Source organism: Onychostoma macrolepis, chromosome 03 (assembly GCF_012432095.1).
Source record: "Onychostoma macrolepis isolate SWU-2019 chromosome 03, ASM1243209v1, whole genome shotgun sequence".
In the NCBI taxonomy this organism is placed as follows: Eukaryota; Metazoa; Chordata; class Actinopteri; order Cypriniformes; family Cyprinidae; genus Onychostoma; species Onychostoma macrolepis.
In genome coordinates, this window is record NC_081157.1 from 54,714,869 (window position 1) to 54,737,335 (window position 22,467).

At 39.2% G+C, this 22,467-nt stretch overlaps 1 protein-coding gene across 3 annotated transcripts; it reads right to left on the minus strand.

The window, feature by feature from the left end:
- Window positions 1–14,075: 14,075 nt before the first annotated feature.
- LOC131536546 (CD9 antigen-like) lies at window positions 14,076–21,878 on the minus strand. 3 transcript variants are annotated; one of them, XM_058769553.1, is made up of 10 exons: window positions 20,650–21,878; window positions 19,377–19,493; window positions 19,214–19,290; window positions 18,065–18,167; window positions 15,286–15,383; window positions 14,957–15,031; window positions 14,732–14,833; window positions 14,556–14,645; window positions 14,377–14,460; window positions 14,076–14,279 (listed from the first exon to the last, which is right to left on the minus strand). In XM_058769553.1, exons 1-10 carry the CDS (start codon window positions 20,696–20,698, stop codon window positions 14,166–14,168), a joined length of 909 nt encoding a protein of 302 aa, XP_058625536.1. In that variant the 5' UTR covers window positions 20,699–21,878; the 3' UTR covers window positions 14,076–14,165. The 3 variants fall into 3 exon arrangements, with proteins under 3 accessions (XP_058625536.1, XP_058625537.1, XP_058625538.1); XM_058769554.1 differs by lacking the exon at window positions 20,650–21,878 and adding an exon at window positions 20,199–20,626; XM_058769555.1 differs by lacking the exon at window positions 20,650–21,878 and adding an exon at window positions 19,888–20,621.
- Between the last annotated feature and the right edge of the window lie 589 nt (window positions 21,879–22,467).

Consider the following 22,467-nt stretch of genomic DNA (forward strand, 5'->3'; position numbering starts at 1 on the left):
CACAACTTCTTGTCCAGGCCCTTGTCATTTCTAGGCTGGACTATTGCAATGCTCTTCTGGCTGGACTTCCGTCTAATACAGTCAAACCTCTACAAATGATTCAGAATGCAGCGGCACGACTGGTCTTCAACGAGCCCAAAAGAGCCCATGTTACACCTCTCTTTATCTCCCTGCACTGGCTACCAATCACGGCTCGCATCAAGTTCAAGACACTGATGCTTGCATATAGAACAACCACTGGCTCAGCACCCGTTTACTTGCACTCTCTATTAACAAACTACATCCCCTCCAGAAATCTGAGATCTGCTAGTGAGCGACGCCTCGTGATACCATCACAGAGAGGCGCAAAATCACTCTCTAGATCATTCTCATTCACCATTCCTGGCTGGTGGAACGATCTTCCCACCTCTATCCGGAATGCTGGATCCCTGTCAATCTTCAAGCAACAACTGAAAACTCATCTCTTTCATCACTTGACTTCATCCTAAACTTAAAAAAAAAAAAAAAAAAAAATTATCTTTACTTATTCCTTCCTTTGGTAGTTTGTATTTATTTGAACAATGCCTGAGACTTGGTGTTGCAAGCACTTCGTATGTCTGATTGCCTCTTCAAGATTAATCGCTCTATGTATTCCCCAACTGTAAGTCGCTTTGGATAAAAGCGTCTGCTAAATGACTAAATGTAAATGTAAATGTAAATGTAAATGTCAATCAAAAATATTTTCATTACACAAATATAAACAAATATGAAGGAAGGAAGGAATCTTATTTCACTATTTACAGGGTATCTGCAGAGTTTTTAAAAGTAAATTTAAGGCAATTTATGACGCATTTTAAGAGCTGCACAAGTAAAATGAACAATGTCTATGGTAACACACAGTATTATTTTCAATAAATCTCATTCTCAGTCATTCACAAACATGTAATTAGCAATGATCATAATTTGCTAAGCAAGCTATTTGGTTTTTGTTTTGTCCTTAATTTGATGACACACACACACACACACACACACACACACACACACACATACACACACACACACACACACACACATATATATATATATATATATATCTACAAATATAATAATTCGTGCAATCTTTTAAATTGCTTGATGAATTCAGTATATTTCCCAAAATATAGGCTATCCAAAAGGTATCTTAACATGATAATGTAGTGCAATAATATGAAAAGTTACCATGAGACCAGCTGACCACGTCACTACAACGTTCTTCACGGCACTATCTAGCGCCATCTTTTGAGGACGTGCCCACGACGTTTCTGGAACGTCAGCCAAGATTCTAAAAAATGGAACTTTACCACGACGTCCTCACAACGTCGCCATAAAGTAATGCGCTGACCAAAGGACGACGAACTGGCGACGTCGTCACAACGTTCGGTGTTTGCTGGGATGAAGCGGTTAGAAAACATAGATTGAGGATTTCCTTGAAGCACGGATAAAATAACATTTTGTGTACCAATCCTAACAAAATGAGAGCTGAAATGTGGTACTAAATACTTACTAAATAAGTTTAATCTTACCATATCCAAAAACTGGCTCACTCTGCTGTTATTTAAATACGCGGGGATACGTTTTTAATTAAAATATTCATATTAATCAAGGATTTATTGACTTTTAATGCACCTTATTTCGAAATGTACAGAAATACGTGCTTTAAATGTCCTTTAGTTATGATTATTTCATTTATTCACTATACTATTTATTACTAATGTCTCATTTCAGTTTTAGTTTGTCTCTAGTTTTGTATTTATTCATGAAACGGTTCCTGTAGCGTGGATTCAAATTCATAAACAGAGTAAATCCTTCACTGAACGTGTTATAAATAAGTTTGAAGCAGTTGTCGGTATCGCGGTGGTGATGACGCTGAAGGCGCGCGACCGTGGTGCTGTAGTTCGTTTATAGCCTAAATTTAGCTTTTCAGTTCTGGCGCTTTTATTTCGGCTTCAAAATTCGTCAAAGTTATATTATCTTGATGGACAAAACGTGTAAGTTTCATGAACTATGGTTGAACACAGAGCTTATTTTTTGCGATAATCCAAAAGCCTACGGAAAAATCCTATTGGCTTTTTGTCGAAGGAACCAGTTTCATGCTAACCGCCGAACTATGACGTCACTCTGTAGGTGGCTACAGAGTGATGTCATAGTTCCCGGCTCTATACACATGCAGCCTAGGCTCGCCACGTGCGAAGCTCCTCCTCCCTTTTTCCTCATTACGTGACTCACGTTATGATGCAACCTCAAGCTCAACAGTCATTGGCTTGCAATAGTACACCTGTATTGAACACTCTTTCTCATTGGATATAAGCAAGCATATAGTTGTTGCATCATATTTCAAAATAAAATAAAAATAAAATACATTTTGATACTTTGTATTATTTCTGACACAAAGCATATTAAACAAGGTATATTTTTAGGAGTCCCTACACAAGCATTAAATATTAATTTTACATTCAGATAAAACTGTAAAAACAAAGGACCCAGGACAATGTCAGCACTGGGAAGGGCTAAATAGTAATGACTGAAATGAACTGAGTGATGGATGCTCCATACTGAACAAAAAGTAGACTGCAAACCGATACTTCTGGCATCTGTGTTATTGGTCAGTGACACGTCCATTCTGATGCTAACTCTCTTTGCGTTGAGTAGCCTTGACATCCTAAAATGGGGATACAATCAGATAAACATTTATTAGACCTATGGAGAGTACAGTGCAAGAGGAAAAGAAAAGAATCTCTCACAATTACATTAAAACTAACTTGAACTAGAGAGAAGTGTGGTGTTTTCATCTGAATGTAGATGACCAAACAAGTAATGCTGCACGCCAGAGTCCAGACCTGCAGTGACAGTGCTCTCTGGGATAGATGAACACCTACAACAACCAAATACAGCGTGTTCTGAATAATATACAATTACTTCAGCAAAACACATATTTATATTTCACTATACTATAACTGCAAACACCAAATACTCACAGTTATCCTCAGAAAAACTGGAAACTTCTCCATCAGCTGCTTCTCTCTTTGCTCTTCTTGGTTTGAATTCATGTTTATGTTATGATCATTTTATGCATCTGTTTGGATGCATGAGTTACAAGAATAGCCTTTTTATATGAAACACTGAAACTCCATATGAGTATGTTGCTCGTCAATAAAAGAGCTGCAGGGCATCTTTACATGACATAACTAAAGAACTTGCAACCATTAGTGTGCTGATTAAATAGAAGACTAGCGTGTACCTTTTAATGAATAGATACAACTGTCCAGATTGCTATACACTGCTAGTACACATGTATTTATACCTGGTCAGTTTGTTGGTATAAATTAATAGGTTGATTCAGTGCAGATGTAAATTTTAAGTTTATTTTCTTCAGAATAAAGGTGTCAAAGTAAAATGGAAATAAAAACACAACTATTATGTAGTATAATCATTTTAAATAGCCTAATGTGTAAACATACATAAAGCATGGTTCAGCCCAAAGAAAGCTTTTGTGCCGAAAAGGGTTCTTTCTCCTTATATAGAACCTTTTTGGCATAAAGGGTTCTTTGGAGTTGAGTAAAGAACCCTAGGGTTCTATATAGAACCCCAAAGAACCTTTTCTTCTAAGAGTGTACAACTGATCCTTACTGAAAGATAATCGAAAGATCATTTATTCACTGATTTACTGGTTCAACATGATTTTCATGAAGGTTTTTATTACATTGTCTTACTGCAAAGGCAGTAATAGATGTTATCTTTGCTGTTGGTTTAGCTTGATCAAGTATATCCAACATGTCAGTCATTAATATCGCTTTAGGTATTACATTCTGCCAGATTTGACTGTAACACAACAATCTCTTAAATAAAACATTTGACTTCATATTCTCATATTTTTGTGCAGAATTGGACTGTTGTCTTGATAGAATCCATGTGTTCTGCACAGAACGATGGGCTTTCAGTGGCCGTTATATTCAACACACAAACACATCTTTGACCAGCAACACTAGAGCTGTCTTCTCTCAGTGAACACATGCTTGCTTCCAGACGTCCGCCACGCTCTCGTGGTTTAAGGTCTCACGGTAAATCCTCATATACCTGTGGAGGAAAAGCACATTCCTGGATAATATACTAGTCATGGGTTTCAGAGAATAAACGAGATCCTTTACTGTCTTGAGAATGTGTGAAGATAGTAAAGCTCTTACGGAGAGAACAACCTGTCAAAGACCCCCGGATCATTGCCTGTTTATTAAAATGAGAAGTTGCATTGACACAATCTGTATCACACAAAGTGCTATATGTAAGTAAACGTGACAGAATAAATAAATGTGAAATAAGTAAATAACTTCTTAAGGGAAATACTAAAAATAAGATCTTGAAGCAAAACAAGAACAATTCACACCAATCGTTCTGTTCAAAGTTTGTGGAGCACTTCTTGAACAAAAATGTTTGAATGTTTTCTGAAACTTGATCTAAACTGATCTGGACGACTGCCTTCATAACTAATGAATGTTTTTGAACTAAATTGAATCAACGTTGAATTAAATTAAGTTCAATAATGACACTGTTGTCTTTTTAGAGCTGATTTAGAGCTGAAACTACTTGATTCAAGCCGCTTCGAAACAATCTGCTATATAAATAAATATAAACTTCATAACTGTAAAAAAAATCTTCTTTAGCTTCTTAAAAGCAAAAAAAAAAGAATAGATTTTTACACAAAATAAGAATAATTCACACTGATCATACTGTTAATAGGTTTACAGCCCCATGTTGAGTTCCTGAACACTAATGAATGTTTGAATATTCATTGATATTCATATAAACTTGTTCACATAACTAATGAACTTTGCAGCATTCACATTGTTATCGAACTGAACTGAATCAACACTGAACTCAATTAATCTGAATAATGACACTGTTGTCTGTTTAGAGCTGCTTTACAGCTAAATTTGATTCATAAATGAAGAACACTGCAGCTTTACTGGTATTTTCTTGTTTATTACTGTCAATACTGCTATAGAAATAAATCTGACTTGACTTGAATGTCTGAATCTTATAGTATGAGTCCTCAGTGAAAGAAGATGGATCTCAGAATCATACAGTCACTGTTGGAAGGGGTTCAAATATGCAGAAGATGCTGAAAAACCACAGAACGAGCAGAACCCAGAAGACCTTTCTGAAGAACTGGAGGCAGTTTAAATGCTCAGGACTCATTAACAACTATCACAAAACATCCAGATTACTACACAACGCATTAAGAAGCGAGTAATAGCTAACATACAAAGATATTTGTAGTAAAATGTAGTTTCTGATTAAATATTGGACCACAAAGACAGGATGTTTTTTATTGTACCACAGCTGCAGAGAAATACAGTTAAACTTAAGGAGGCCAACATCTTATTCATGTCTCTGTTTGATGCTGAAAGAGAGGAAAAAAGAGAAGACTAAACATTACACGTGCCAGTAAGGATTCAGAAAACCAACATAAACAGATGTCTACTTAGTGCTGAATATTACTGACCACAGAAGCGATATCTAATGGGTGGTAAATAGATGTTGCAGAGTATTACAACCCATTCTCACTCCCAACTCGTCACATATTGAAGCTTGGTCAGGGCCACTTGGCGTCGCTTTTTGACGCTCAAGGTACCCCTTAGCGTCATTTTTCGACTTGCAGGGTCCTCCATTGCTTTAAATAGGAAACCCTTAGCGTCAATATGCCGACGCCATACTGGGAATTTTATCGTCGTTATTAAATTATATATTGGGTAATAACAGTGCCATTATTGCATATATGTTGGGGTGTGATTTTTCAATGTAAACAGCCACAACAGTTTTATTTATATTACATTATTTACACATTTATGAGCACATAACCCAACCCCTGCCCCTAAACCTACCACTTGTCAATAAAACACAAGATTTATTCAAAAAATATTAATATTCCAAGTCTTCCGAGGCAAAACATTTGATTTGTGAGAGGAATAGACGCGATCGCCGTCTCCGTCCGCTGTGCTGCAGTCTGACTCTGTGCGCGAATTCAAAAAATGCCGCCAGAAGAAGCCTTACGTCAGCCTTGGTTGTGAAATGCTATTGGCTCTTGTGTGTCTCGTGACCAATTGCGTCACGCTACGGGACGGTACACGGTAGTATCTTTTTGAATGAGATGTGAGCACGTTAACAGAGCGGGGTCATTTTCAGCGATTAAAACCTTATGTTTTGCTCTCTTCTTCTCATAAAGACTTTGTATGGCTTCAGAAGACTTGGAATGCAACACGACTTGTTTGTAATGCTTTTATACTGCTTGTTTATGGTCAGTTTTTGCAGTAAATACCTGTGACTGCACTTATATTTGCCTGTTACGTGTTTTATATTGTTCAGAAGTGGGTAGGTTTAGGGTAGGGGTGGGTTAGGTGCTCCAATAAAAGTATAAATGTATATAAAATTATTTATATTTTTACAAATGCATGCAAACCATTAAACTAAGACAAACAACTGAAAACAACGGAGGATAACGTTGTCATTTTCCATAAGCGTCTTGACCTGACGCATAAAGCAAGCAATTGAAAGCAATGGAGATCCTATTTTGTCATATACTGACGCCTAGGGGCACTTTTGGCGTCTTCATGGTGACGCGAAAGGCGTTTGACCATGCTTCAGTTTTTGACGCCTCGGGAGTGAGAATGGGTTGAGTATTATTGTGGTAAAGTGCAAAGGGCTCTGCTGCTGTGTTTGTAAACAAAGCGCCGGCATTAAGGAACTCAAAGTCTGGTTTACGATGTGTGACGGAGGAGATGATTTCTGAAAGTGTGTGTCTGTCGTAGGCAATGAGAGTGTAGACATCCAGTACGAAAAACAGCAAAATAATCAGTAAAACACACGAAAAACTGCAACGTTTGGTAGGAGCTCGCAACATGGCCGCCATCTTTTCTCATTTATCTCTTAATATTTCAGTGTTTTGTCCATTTTGTCCATTACTGATGGGGTCATTTCAACTTTCAACTTTCCAGAGAGAGGAGCCTCTGCTTATTATTAATAATGTGCATGTAATTAAAATTATAACATGTTTAGATGAGATTAGCATGAACAAGATGATGTTGCATGATCTGCAGAATCTTATAGAACTAATAAAAATGGAAATATAAAAGCAAATTGACTGATTCTAGGCAATTAGCATATCGGCTGATGATGAGTAAATACATATAAATGAAATGTAAATCTAATTCATTAAATAACTTCACGAATTAAAACAATTATTAAACAATAATAAACATTCATAATAAAATACCTTTCAGCTCACCCACAAATACACCGTTACTGAAGTCATTAAAAAAAGGTCCAACATAATAACTTTGATCGACAGACATCGTGTTTGAAGAAATAAATCTTACAAACGCTCAGATAAAAGCCAAACACTACATTTCTAAAAACATGCTTAAAAGGTCGAATCAAAGGCCACGTTTTTTCTTTGGAATGCTGTAATAAAATATACAGGGATCCATTTAGATTTTATATTCACTTAAATTTAGAACAATTTTCAAGATTGCACTTTTATTGTTTCTTTATTACATACAGAACATCATAAATTAAAAATAAATAAAAATTGAACAGATTTAGAAATGCATGGATCATGTAGAATGGTTTTGAATATTACTGTAAATACTTGTGCGCTGATGATCAGAATGGGATTTTTCACACATGTGTCCCTGCAGCACAGAAGCAGTCATAAGCAGCACAGCTATATCTGGATCGTCACAATTATACATTTCTCTTTTATGCCAAAAATCATTAGGATATTAAGATCATGTTCCATGAAGATATTTAGTAAGTTTCCTACCGTAAATATATATAAACTTCATTTTTGATTAGTAATATGCATTGCTAAGGACTTCATTTGAACAACTTTAAAGGGGATTTTCTCAATATTTAGATTTTTTTGCACCCTCAGATTCCAGATTTACAAATATTGTCCGATCCTAACAAACCATACATCAATGGAAAGCTGATTTATTAATCTCAGTGTCACAAGATTGAGCCGTGTGACTGGTTTTGTGGTGCAGGGTGATATATGTTACACGTGTGGAGGGGGGGGGCTAGCACTGACGCAGAGAAAGCAGACATGTTAGCTGAAGCATTGCTTGAGGTTCACGGTTCTGGAGATATATTAGACAAACACAAGTGATGCAAATAAATAAGCAGTGGTCTGCGTCCCAGTGTGCTCACTATCCACCCTATCTGCCCTAAACAGTGTTGAAGATTACTGACATCACTGAATGTAGATGATAGTGTGCACATCGGGACGCAGACCACTGCTTTAGTCTTGAATCAATCAGCCGTCTGAACGAATCGTTTGCCTCAATGACTCACTCATTAAGAACTTGCTCGTTTACATTTATATTTAAAAGTACCTTTACTTTGCACTTTTCCCCAACATTTCATATTTGGATATTTCACAAAAAAAAAAAAAAAAAAAATATATATATATATATATATATATATATATAATTATATATATAAATATATATAATTTTCATAATTGTATAGGCAAACAAATTCCATCATATTTCTATCATGGCGCCGAAAAAGCGTGGAATACAGTGATACAAAATCATTATGCATTAGACGCAAATAGATTAAAACAGCGACCAGTAACACTGCTCTTTCTGAGTCCAGCATTTGTGCTGTCCAGAGGGGTATGTGAATAATGGCAGTGAAAAAAATTAACCACAATTCTTAGCGAATAATAAGAATAATGGAAATTGCATGTAAACGGGAGTAAGAGCTTTGCTCTTGACATGTAAACATCAAAATGCGATTAAGTCCTTACTCTGATTATTGGAAATAATCGCAATATTCGTGCGCATGTAAACGCAGTCAGTGATTGAATGAGTCTATAGACTAACTGTACTATAAATCATATCAATCAGGTCCTGCAGCTGAGATCATCGTCATCACTGGCGTAAGCTGTTTGATCTTCATCATCTTCATCATCGTTATAGTAACTTGTGTGAAGAGGCTGAAAAACACTAACGCTTCTGGATCACAGACGAGACGTGAAAGAGCTGAATAAAGTGTCACGATACTCTACAGATTACCTGAAATGTCTTTTGATCTTCAACAATCTTCATCATCAGGGAAGAGTGAGTTATAGTGGAAACGCTGCAAAGTGAAGATTTTGAGGCCAGTGGAGGTCAACACATGGAAGAAGTTGAGCGGGACGCAGATTAATAAACAATTCTACTATATGACACAATACTGATTTCAAGAAATGCATGTAGAGAGTGAAATTCCTCTTAAAGCAACACGGAAACACCTCGCTGGAGGCTCAACACCGGAGGCTTGTATTGTTTGAGATGATGGACAACTTTCAACAAGCTGCGTTCATATTTTGACACGTGTGATTTAACAACTTCATGTGCATTTAGAGCTGATTCAATGCGTTAAAAACCTGTGAGGGACAGATTTTGCAATGACAGATTCTCTCAAGTGTTTATTAATGGATTCAGTTTCATTTATATATCACTCCCCACAATGCTAGTAGTTCTAAAGCAGCTTTATTAAAAAACAATGTGCCACACACAGAGGAAATCTCTCTATTGTGTTGCATTAGTACACCGCCTGCACTCTTTGATGGAGGTCATGTGTGTAACTATAACACGGAGGAGCAGTGCCATTAAAGCTCTTGCCATATTAAACTGATTAATAATCAGATTCTGATCACCAAACCAGAAATGAGCCAATATCGTCACTTTTGTTTTAATGTATTGGAATGGCGTTTGGTCTGTCGTCATCATTATGGCATGAAGGGGAATCATCAGTACTGCTGGTCAACAGTGTTATAGATTATACACCTGTGTGTCACGTTCTGTCGTGAAAGAGAAAGTTTAGTATTTATAGCTGGAGAGAGTCAGAGCTGAATGAACTCACGCAGAGCACAGGTGAGCAATAACTCTCTCTATATTCACTAATTCATAACCCGCTGCTGGAAAACCATCAATACATGCACGGTGCTTTCCTAATATGTGATTCACGCAGACATTTCAAAACGCCTATGAATATAGACAACTTACTCTGTGAGTACTGTGTAATTATCCTATCCTGCATTACTTGAAATATAAGTCATCTAAAGCTGCATTAGATGTTGGTGTTTCCTGAAGCATAAAGGAAGAGTTCACGAATAGAAAACCAAAATATATATTAAATTCTGTCATCATTTAATCATGCTTGGGTCATTTTAAACTCATTACAAACCATGAACGTTGTCCTGAGTCTCCCCTAAAATATTCTTAATTGAACTGATTTAATCCAATCAAACTTTTGCTGATAAATGTTGACGTTTCTTCTGAGCTTTCTCTCTTTTTATGTTTGCTATGGCAGATCCCAGCCGTGAATGCTGTAAACGCTGTGCTGCTGGTCATTCTGGTTTGCTTTACTGCGGTCTGTCAAGCTGATGATGAAGCTCAGAGAATAAACTTCACCTAGAAAGTGTGCGACAACTTTGAAGAGGAACTAAAGCTGAAATAATGAAATGTGAATAATGAAAAATACTCATATCTGATTCATAGATGTGCAAAATGTGGCTCTTCGTCTGATTCAAAATACACTTTTACTGCATTATAAGAAGAGAAATGCATTAAGGTCAGGAGCAGTACAAGTTTAAGCTCTTTTTACATAAAACAGCGTGTTTAAACAGACAGTGTGTGTATATTTACTTAAGTTACAATTCATAATAAATAGTCAAATAAAAAAAAGCAGGCATCAAATTTGAAATGAGCTCATTTTGTGCATAAAATTGCAAAAATTCTCAGTTTAAAGATTTGTTGTGTTAGACACGAGCAGCGACGGCTGGTCCTTCAGTAAATTTGGTCCAGAGATACTGTACTGATTGAGATACTGTACTGATTGAGATACTGTACTGATTGAGATACTGTACTGATTGAGTTGTTCAGCTGCTCGAGCCCGCAGAGTTGAAATGATTATTTTAATCATTATTATTTTTCTCTGTTTCTTGTGCAGCGGCGAGCTGCCCGCTGCGTGGTTCTCCTGTGGAATCAGATGATGGGTCATGATCGTTGTGTATCTTGTTTGGGACCTGAGCAGCTTAAACAGGCTCTTTCAGATCCGTGTCCCAGCTGTAGTTTTGTGCCATTAGCAATTCTTGAAAGCCACCCCTCGTGAAAAAGAAGTGTGCTTAATTGCAGTAAAAGTGTACTTTTTGTCTACTTCAATAATTAAAAGTATACTTTTTAAAAAGTATCAGTATACAAAAGCACATGTAAAATAACTGATTTTAATGTGTTCTCCAAAATTACATTTGTTAATGTATTTTAAATGTATTTAGTCTATAATGTATACTATGCACTTGAAATGTACCGATCTTCTTGCATCTGAACGCGGTGTCAAACACGGACAAAAACCACGACAGTAACCAGCCATACCCAAGAAACCACGGGGCCCACGTCTTGTTTTAGGGACTGGAACATTGTTGTGTGATCGTACCGTGGGGGAATAAAGCTTTCCGCGCGAGCAGCTGTTTGGTGCAGTACCGCGTTTAACCGCAAGGCGGAGTCAAGGACTGTGTTTCACCGCTGACATGCAGGAGCTAAGTTCTGGTTCCGCGACATTGACAACAATAGCAGCTGAACATTTAACTTTGAAGCACAATTAAAAAAAAAAAAAAGGATATATTTGTGATGACTGAGGTTTATTGAAGAGTTTTATGAAAAAGACTGAAATTTTGCACAAATACATTCTGATTGAACTTTGAGCTCTAGGATATATTTGCATTTTTTTTTTCTTGTGCCTTCTGAAAGTGTTATTCTAAATTTTTCAGACAGCACATTTAAATAATTTTTTTTTAAAAGAATAAAAAAAAGGGGGGGGGGGGGGGATTGAGTAATCTTCTTTTTGTTGTTTTGTTCACCTTTGCTATTGTCAGTGTTGGGAATGGAGTCAGAGAACAGTTTAGGAGGAGGTAGAGGGCTTGTTATGTTTTCACCTGTGCCATCAGCGGAGAGAGGTAATTATATACTCCTGTCACATCTACTCGCATGTTTGATTTAGAGACTGTACAGCATGTGAACGATCATTTAAGTGCTCCGCCTCTTCAGTTGAGTGAAGGTGAACTGAAACAAGCACGTCTGAAGGAAGGCAGTGAGTCAATGGAGTCACTAGTGAGGATGGTAGAACGTATGGGACGCTCTGTTGGGGAGAGCATTGCTTGCTGTTTAGAGTCTAAAGTGTGCGGGTCTAGTAGTGTGGACTCTTCTGACTTAAATAGAGTTATAAAATCTGAAATCAAAGAACCTGTTTGTTTTAGGGGTGAACCATACACAATTCATGAGTCGGAAGCCATAGTGCTGTCATATTTGCCCACAATCGGGACGCCAATTGAAGAATTAAAGATGTTGATGTTTGGGAGGGTCCCGCGGCTGCCTGTGGACCTGGTGCTCGAAACTGTTCTGGACAGTCCCGATGTTGTGATCTATGACAGCTATGTCCGAGCTCTTCGGGGAGATATGAAGGAGGCAATGCGTGTAGCACAGGCATCTGCCATGAAACAGCTGAAGAGACATGCTGACTTGTACAATAGGAGGGTCAGAGGTGGACCAATTGATGTTGGTGATGGAGTTTTGCTTGCCAACAAGGGAGCACGTGGGAAACGGAAGCTTGCTGACCTTTGGGAGGATTCGACGTACACTGCTGTTGGACTTAACAAAGACAGTCAGGATTCAGCACAGTAGTACTGGTGTTGTGAAAACTGTACATCGTAACCTTATAATGCCAGTCAACTTTCTTCCACTTCCTGATGATGACTTGGACGGTGATACAAACGAAAATCAGCGAGTGACTCAGAGAGCGTTGATTCTGTGTCTGAGGATGCTTCTAATTACAGGACACGAGAGTGTCTGTCTCAGCTACCTTCTAATGGCACGAATGACGCAGACACGGATGATGTTCTTGAGATTGAACTATCTGCACCTGTTCTCGTGAGTGCTGCAATGCCTAATGGTGGTCACTTTTTTGAAGCCAATTCAGTGTCTAATATTAGTGTTCGCAACGTTCCAGCTGAACGTCGTGTAAGATCCAGAGCTGGTAGACTGTTTAAACCAGTTACGAGATTTATTGAAATAATGAACCAGCAAAAATGTATGGGGTAAACATGAATATGCTGCTTGAGTTTTCCATGGTAACTCATTTTTTTTATTTTTCTGTATTCTTTCTATGATATACTTTGCTGTATTAGTTAATGAACGTTACTGCAATGTTACTGTTGTTGTGTTTTCAATGTTTCAAGTATGCGTAATGTGATTGTATTAACTTGAGACAGGAATTAAGTCTCTTTTCTGGAGAACTTGTGTGTCCAAATGTATGAATTGTCATTGTTTAGCTAACATGTAATGGGCATGTTTGTCTATGAGTGTCCACTTTAATTCCTGAGGGAATAGTGTCTACACTGAATTCAACTGACAATTTCATGAAGTTTTGAACACCTAACACATTTATTTGTTTTCTTTCTTCTAATTTCTTATTACTGTATATGGTTGAGTTTATGTACCTGATGTTGTGTTGTGGTCAGTGATAGTTTTGGCACTCGGGGGGAGTGTAACAGGTTAAAAAAGGTGCTTCCACTTGCTTTAGTTTTTACACGTGTATGGCCCTTTAATTATAATCGACCGCACTCTCTGTTCATTGGCTGGCGCCGTGTTGGAAACTGGTTCCGGTTAAGTCATTAATATTCGCGCCAGTCAGGAGCGTGGTTGTGGTGGGTGAGTGCTCTTGAAAAATGCATTTCTTTTGTTGCTCTTTTTATATTTTTCTACTTTCTTATTGCCAAATGATATCTTAATGGTTAATGTGCACCCGTCATTGCAGGACGTCGTGTAAGAACGCTGTGAAACTGATCACTTCATTTGAATGCGTTTCAACAGAATTAAATGATCCATCGGAGGCGTGAGATGGTGCCGGTTGTCACAATTATTTCACACAACGCAGATAGGAGCAGTTACATTGGCAATATAGTATCATTTACAGTCATGCCAATAAACCAATTCTGAATTGAATTGAGAGACACAGAGAAAGAGGTTTATTTATTTATTGCTTTGGCAATACAACTGCATAGTTTTTGTCATGCCAATAAAGCACACCTGAATTCAATTGAATTGAGAGGGTTATATCATCTTGACGGATGACAGCGTGGAGCCGAGGAGTATGTATGGAGGAGGAGACTTGTGAGACACTGAGACATGTCTTCGGAGGACACAGCTGCACACCAGCACCAGCATCTGAGGACGAACACACGCAGACGGTCAGAACACACGCAGACGGTCAGAACACACGCGTGTTTGAGAGTGAACCACACAGAGCTCCAGACGCACTCACCGTGACTCCTGCTATCCCCAGAAACCCTCCCAGCACCAGCGGAGCGTGAGCCTCGAAGACGTCGCTGATCACGCCGGGACAGCTCTACACACACACACACACACACACGGATGAGCGCCTGCACTCCTCACACAACACACAGTCAGAAATCAGAGCAAGACAAACAGGAAGTGACTCACGGAATACGAGATCTGCTTCAGGAAGCTGCCGCCTGGACAGGTGTGACGCACAAACACCTCAATCGTTTCATTGAAGCCACAGCAGTGGAACTGAAACACAAACATACACACCTGTCAGACCACGTGTGTGTGTGTGTGTGTGTGTGCGCGCGTGCGTGTGTTTGTGTGTGTCTTACAGCATTGTTGAATAATTTGAGGGTGACGGCTTGAGCGGGGCTCCTGGTGTTGAGATACTGTAAGTAGATGCTGATATAGAAGCCCACCAACTCGATTGACACCTACAACACAACACACACACACACATTAAAACCAGCACTATAACACAGACACCTGTGAGTGAGTGTGTGTGTGTGTGTGTGTGTGTGTGTGTGTGTGTGTGTGGGTGTGTGGGTGGGTTTTACCTGGGCGCTCCGCACAAAAGCCATCACACCAGCTGCGATTTGCATGATGATCAGAATGGACAGCAGGCCTGAAGACTGAAAATCAGAAAAACCAAAATGTTTATTTAGTACATAAACTTAATAACTCTCAATTCTAATTCTCAGATGTGCATGAGAGAACGAAGAGAAGAGCCATGTCTTCTCCAGACAGGTGTGTGTGGATTTGATGTTTTACTGCTTTGGGAACAAATGTGTCTAGGAATGAGAGTTTTGTCCTCCGGTTTCAGTGTGCTTCTCTACACATGATGTTGCTCTGTGAGTGAGTGTGAGGTGTTTGCAGCGATGCTCACCACACCGAGAGCTGATCTGCTGTTATTACAGGCGCCGCAGTGACCGATCACGGCCATCACCAGCATCAGGACCCCGGTGACCACCAGCACGATCACTCCTGCGGACATTTACATTTATGCATTTAGCAGACTTACAGTGCATTCAGGCTATACATTTTATTTGATTTTTTTCAGTATGTGTGTTCCCTGGGAATTGAACCCACGACCTTTTGCACTGTTAACGCAATGCTCTACCACCCACACAGGACACACACACACACACACACACACAGACAGAGAGTCACGGCTAGATATCACGCATTTCAACATGAAGCGATGGCTTGAGTGTGGCGTCAGTCCTCTACGGAGCTCCTGACCGCTGAAACAGATCTTGTGATCGTGCGATTGCATCACTGATCACTCTTGAGGAACTTACGGATGAAGTGCGGAAGGACAAATATACAAACTTTTTCAGACTCGCGCTGCCTGCAGGTTCAGCTCCATCAGAAATAAGTTCCTCAGTTATGAGGACAATAAGACACTGGCGATCTTCAGTGCTGTTTGCTCATCTGCAATATGTCTATAGGACGTCTCCTATCAGCAGATTTGTCAAATAGACGTCTATTAGATGTCTTTAAGATGTTTATGGTTTCCCAGATAGCACACGTACATCTGCAAGACGTCTGTTAAAGATCTCTTGATCTGGAGAGCATCTCTTGTGTATAAACATCTGTAAGATGTCAGTTTTACATACATTCTAAATCATAAACATCTTAGAGACATCTAATAGACGTCTATTTGACATCTTGTAGGAAACGTCCTATAGATGCATTGCAGATGAGCAAACACGTCTTGCAGATGTAAATGCAGACATCAAATAGACGTCTCCGTGATGTATGTGTGCTATCAGGGTTATAATGTATGTAAAACTGACATCTTACAGATGTTTGCACACAGCAGATGCTCTCCAGATCAAGAGATCTTTAACAGACGTCTTGCAGATGTACGTGTGCTATCTGGGTCGGTGTTTTTGATTTTTTTTTTACTCTTTGTACAGCAGTCATTGTTAATTCTAAATGTATGTTACATAAATACAAGAAATGTAGAACATATAAAAAAGTGCTCGTGCCCAATGTTCCCTTTAATGTTTTTTCTTGCCGAGCAAAACTTCTCTCTATTGGGCGGACATTTCAGCCACCTGAGCAAAAACATTCTTTATACCAGACCTGTACAGCGCGCGCACGCAAAAAAGTGTGTAACTTTTAACTTTAATGTGCTATTTCTATTGGATTTGACCCTTGATGTAACTAAATGATGCACATTTTAGGTTATCTGAGGAAACATTTTTACAGTACAATACACTGCCGTTCCAAAGTTTGGGATCAGTACATTTTTTTTAAAGAAGTTTCTTAGGCTCATCAAGGCTGTATCTATTTGATAAAAAAAAATATTGAATATTATTTCACAAAAAATATTGTGAAATATTATTGCAACTTAAAATAAAAGTTTTGTATTTTAATATACTTTGAAAATTCAGCTTTGCTTCACAGGAATAAATTATATTTTAGTGTCACATGATCCTTCAGAAATCATTCTAATATGCTAATTTATAATCAATGTTGGAAAAAGTTGTGCTGCTCAATATTTTTTGGGACCTGTGATATTATTCAGGATTCTTTGAGAAATAAAAAAGTTAAAAAGAACAGCGTTTACTCAAAATAGAAATTTTGTGTTACAATATACACTACTATTCAAGAGTGTGGGGTCAGTACATTTTTTCTTTCTTATTTATTTTTTGTATTAATACTTTTATTCAGCAAGGATGTGTTAAATGGATAAAAAGTGATAGTAAAGACTTATATTGTTAGAAAATATTTATATTTTTAATTAATGCTTTTCTTTTTAACTTTTTATTAGCCTAATCAAAGAATCATAGAAAAAAGGTTCCAAAAAATATTAAGCAGCAAACCATTTCAACACTGATAATAAATCAGCATATTAGAATGATTTCTGAAGATCATGTGACACTGAAGACTGGAGTAATGATGCTGACAATTCAGCTTTACTTTACAGGAATACACTATATTTTAAAATATATTAAAATAGAAAACCAATTTTAGAAATTGCAATAGCCTAAGAGTTCACAATATTACTGTTTTTTTCTGTATTTTGACTTGATGAGCATAAGTGACTCAAAAAACAAGGTCAATTTTTTATTAGGTTTGTAATATAGGCCTAACATAACGTAATATAATATACGAACATGTGACTTCTTCTATAGCCATCTAAACATCCCTAAAGTACAGTTTGAACACCTGTGTATGACTGTAAATGTCTGAGTTTTGTTAGCGTTCTGTGCCCATCCTCGCTGTTTCCAGCACTTAATCAAGCCACTCTTCTTTAATACATGAGCACGTTTTATTTCACATGTCATTGCGTTTGCGTTGGCTCTCGATTGGAGTTATTTCGTCCGCAATCTTTAAAGTATTCGGTCTCTACAGCGACTCATTGGCGCACATCGTTCTGTTTCTATGAAACATTCACCGGCTCTAACTCTATAGCGGTTTACCCGAGCATTGCAATTCTTCCGTTTTTACTAGAATACAATCAAATGGCTTTCTCAACTCATTTTTGCGTGTGTGGGACACATTATTTCTGTGCGCGGCCACGGTGGAAGAAGTGCGCGGTCGCGCGCGCGCGCAGCTGAGAGGGAACAGTGCTCGTGGCTCGTCTGCCAGTGAGTGTGTCATAAAACTGAAACTCCTCCGGTGTGCGTGAGAGACACAGCAGCAGAACACACCGATGTTGAACTGAGCCGTGTTCAGATCGATGTCGAAGAAGCCTCGGGTCTCTGCGCCGAACCGGAGCCACATTCCCAGAGCCACCAGACCGAAGCCCACCAGCTGAAACACATTCAGCACAGCCTTCATCAGGAACACTGAACACTGGAATAACTGCTGTGCCTTTACTTCACATTCAGCCCTCCTTCATCATCATCATCATCATCAGCACCAGCAGCCATGCTCTCACACTGAACACACAGCGCTGCTTTACTTCGGCGAAGCTGCCAAGATATTTTTATTCCGGGTCAATAACGTAAATAAGCATTTCTACTACACAATTGACGTCCTCTTTCGTAGTGATGTAGTAAACAACTACAAGCGAGTTTTTTCAGAGTTTGTCTCTGAGACGCAAGTCTGGAGGGACCGTCTACAAAGTGCGAAAACACCAGAAATGTTACTAATAAAATACTCAGCTTCACTGTAACACACTGTAATGTCACCAAATTCAGTTCACACATCACTGCTGTCCTGCTGATTATACTACAACACTTATTTTGAAAATAATTGCTTTTGCATATTTTTGTGATTTCTTATGACAAATTTTTAATAACTTCACTCTAACACTGTACTTTCTCCAAATTAAATTCACACATCACTGCTTGGTGAAAGTGCAGTGTGTTACAGTGAAGTTATTAATTGATTTGTCCAATAACAGTGAAGTTATTGAAAAAAAAAAAAATTCATCCAAAAGCAATTCTTTTCAAAAAGGTGTAGTAGTAAAACCAGCAGGAGAGCAGTGATGTGAACTGAATTTGGTGACACTACAGACACTTTGCAGACGGTCCCTCCGGACTTGCGGCTCGGGTTCCAGCGCAGTGAGAACAGTGTGGTCTGTACAGAGAGGAGGAAACATTGTTTTGAGGAAAACTCGCTTGTAGCTCGTTTACCACATCACTACGGAAGAAAAGAGGCGTCAGTTGTGTAGTAAAAACATTTTGCCGATTTATTGATCCGGAAAAGTCGAGTCTGTGAATATCTTGCCAACTTTTCTGCACCTCGTGCAAATGCGAGGAAACTGAATCTAGCGCTTTATTTACATATGCAAATGCGTTCATGATATTTATGGCACGCTTTCATCGAAGCAGAAGAGCGAATATCATACTCACAGCGAACAGAGTGTTGAAGAGGATCAGGAAACATCTGCAGATCTGCGCGCAGCCGTCCATCTTAAAGAGTGATTTCACTGCAACAAAGCACCAGTCAATAATAATACAAACAATAGAAGCTCTAGTAAAATACCGACGATTAAATCACTTCTAACGGACTTACCTGAATTACCGTTGTCTGCGGAATCAAGGAGCTGGCCTCGAGCAGTGCTGAAGAGATCAGATGCTGCTGCTCCGGTGTTGCCAGATATTCCAGCACACAACCTCACCAAAACTTTAACTGTCAAAATAACGTGATAGAACGTAAGTCAAGGTTGATAAGAGCCATTTTTGACTCCTTATAAGGAAATAATGACGACAAAGTAATATAAATATAATGCTAGATAAACCATGGATCAAATCGGGGAAAATGCATTAAAGAGAAGAACTACCAAATATGATTAAAATATGCAAGCAGACACTGACAAAACGGCAATCAAGAAATGAACCGATGCCCTCGAAAAACACACCAGTCAACAGCCAGAATTTAAATGCAAATAAGTAATCAGAATAAGCACCGTAATTATAGGTATTTCACACTCGTTCATGGCTTCATGCACACAGACCATCACAGTCAAAACGGTGTCATTCTGTATAATCCGACAATAAATTAAAAACAACAATAATGATCTTACCTTCGTGTCGCGCTATAATTCCACACAGAACTAATCTTTCGTGAAGTTCATATTGAACATTATACAGAACTTTGCACGGTCAAATCTAACAGGTCCAGCAGCTTTAAAGAATATACCAATCTGGACCGTTTAAAAGATAAAAGACAGGATCGTATAGAATAGATTTCGATTAAATAATTGACCCGTGCTCTGATTTCAGAGTTGCAGTGATAGCCTTCGTGTCATCTCCCTCCACAGGTGCAATTCAGGTTTGAGAGTTAAAACACTCTCCACTCTTTACCATCGAACTTACAGGCGTTATGATCACTTACAGTTATACAGATCCGTCTCATGAATCATCGCCTGTCTGCTGATCCCTAGACCAGGGCTCCTCAAATCTGGACCTCGAGATCCACTTTCCTGCAGAGTTTAGCTGTAGCCCTAATCAAACACACCTGAGCGTGCTAATCAATGTCTTCAGGATCAGTAGAACATCACAGACAGGCGAGTTCGATCAGGGTTGGAGCTAAACTCTGCAGTGGACTGGACCTCCAGGGTAAGATCTGAGGAACCCTGGCCTAGACTAACCAGCCCAAATGTTGTCCACCCGCCCAAACCAATATTTACCCGCACAATCTGGCAACACTGGATGCCCCTCTCGCGCGGCCCCCGAGTGACGTCATCGGAGGGGCGAAAAGTTACAAAAACATTTCCTTCTGGTTTTCCTGGATGTGCCACAGCCTGCATGTGAATGTGTGTGTGTGTGTGTGTGTGTGTGTGTACCTGTAAGATGCGTTTTCCCGGAGAGGTGCGAGGAATCCAAGTGTGTCATATATAGAGCTAACCACGGACAGCATCCCACGTCTACTGCACGGACGTTCCTCTGTAGTCACCTGGAACATGAGAGCATCTTCCTCAGCACTCCACTGCACACCTAGTGCTCGTTCAAGTGGCAAATGTCCTTGGCCCTTTCAGACTCTGGAATAGAGGTCTGAACCCTGTTATTACTCATCCATTTGCTCAGCTTAAAGCCTCCAGATGCACAGAGTGACTTCAGTTCCTCGCAGAGTCTAATGGCATGGTTTTCTGTGTCTACAGCTTTCAACAGGTCATCCACATAGAAACTGTTCTTAACTGTGTTAGCTGCCTCCGCTGAGAAGCTCCTGTGTTATCCTCAGCTGTCCTCTTTAAAGCACAGCTAGATGATGACGTTGCACCAAAAAGATGTACGACCATCCTATATTCGTTCAGCGGCTGATTGATGTTGCCAGCTGGCCACCAAAGAAAGCGCAGGAAATTCACATGATGAGGTGGGACCTTAACTTGATGGAACATCTTTTCCACATCAGCCATGATGGCAGTTTTACCTGGACGAAGCGGACTCCAAGTGTTCGTAAGGTTTGGACCTGGAATGAGCTCAGTGTTCAGTGACACCCCCTGATAATACTACACGCAAGCTTTCCTTCTTTGGGTGAAACACGCCGTGATGTGGAACGTACCATACCTTTCCATTCTCTTGTTTCAGCTGATCTCGTGGTACAAGTTCAGCATGTCCACGTGATACGACTGTTTCCATGAACGCACTGTACTCTTTGTGAAAATCACTGTTGCTTTGAAACTTCCTTTTTAAAGACAGTATTCGTTGCTCTGCCAGGTGGCGATTGTTTGGCATCATAGGATGATCCCTTTTGAATGGCAACCGATAACGTCCATCCACCATCTCAGCAGAGCTGTCCATTACCTGCATGAATCTACGGTCTTCCAATGACATCTCCTTTTCTTCAGCATGCTTTTCTGGAAAATCATAATTATATTGTTGAATCAAAAGATCATTTAAATTTTCAACAGAAATCCGATGCGCATGAACATATCTCTGACCTCTTTTATTAATCCATGTATCCTCACCATGGAAAGGTCCATTCACTACCCAACCTAACAGTGTCTTTATAGCAAAGGAGCCATTACCCTGGCTATTAATAATTCTTCAAGGTTCCATTAATTTGGACACATTTATCCCAATGAGAAGGCCACGCTCCGTGTTAATGGTGGGTATATCAATATCTTGAAGATAGGGCCATTTTCAGATGTCCTTCTGCTTGGGGATATGTTCTTTATCAACAGGTGTAATTGCAAGAGTGCACTGTTTATCACTACAATCAGTTGCTTCAGTCTTCAGTGAAACCAGCCCAGTGCTCATTGCCTTTCCAAGACTACAGCTTGAACTGTCTGAATCCTTCCGGTCTTTACCTTCATTTAGGGGCATTTTGCAAGTTCGACTTTGACCAGACAACCAAAGCAGACACCCTTTGTTTTCAGCAGTTCAACTCTAGCATTGTGAGGCTTTGTCAACCGTTCTTGACAAGACACAATCCCACGCTTGCCACTGCAGATAGGACAGAGTTTTGACAAGATGGAAGAACATCGCGTTCTCTGCAGTAGAACATTCTGCATTGTCCTCTGAACACTAAACACGCCCCCGAATCACTCGGTGAATCGGCTAACACAACATATGTTATAATCTGTCCACCACTGGGGCAAGATGGATGGATCAAACAAATAGTATTCCAAAATGGATTCCAGTAATCCATACAAAGGTTAAAG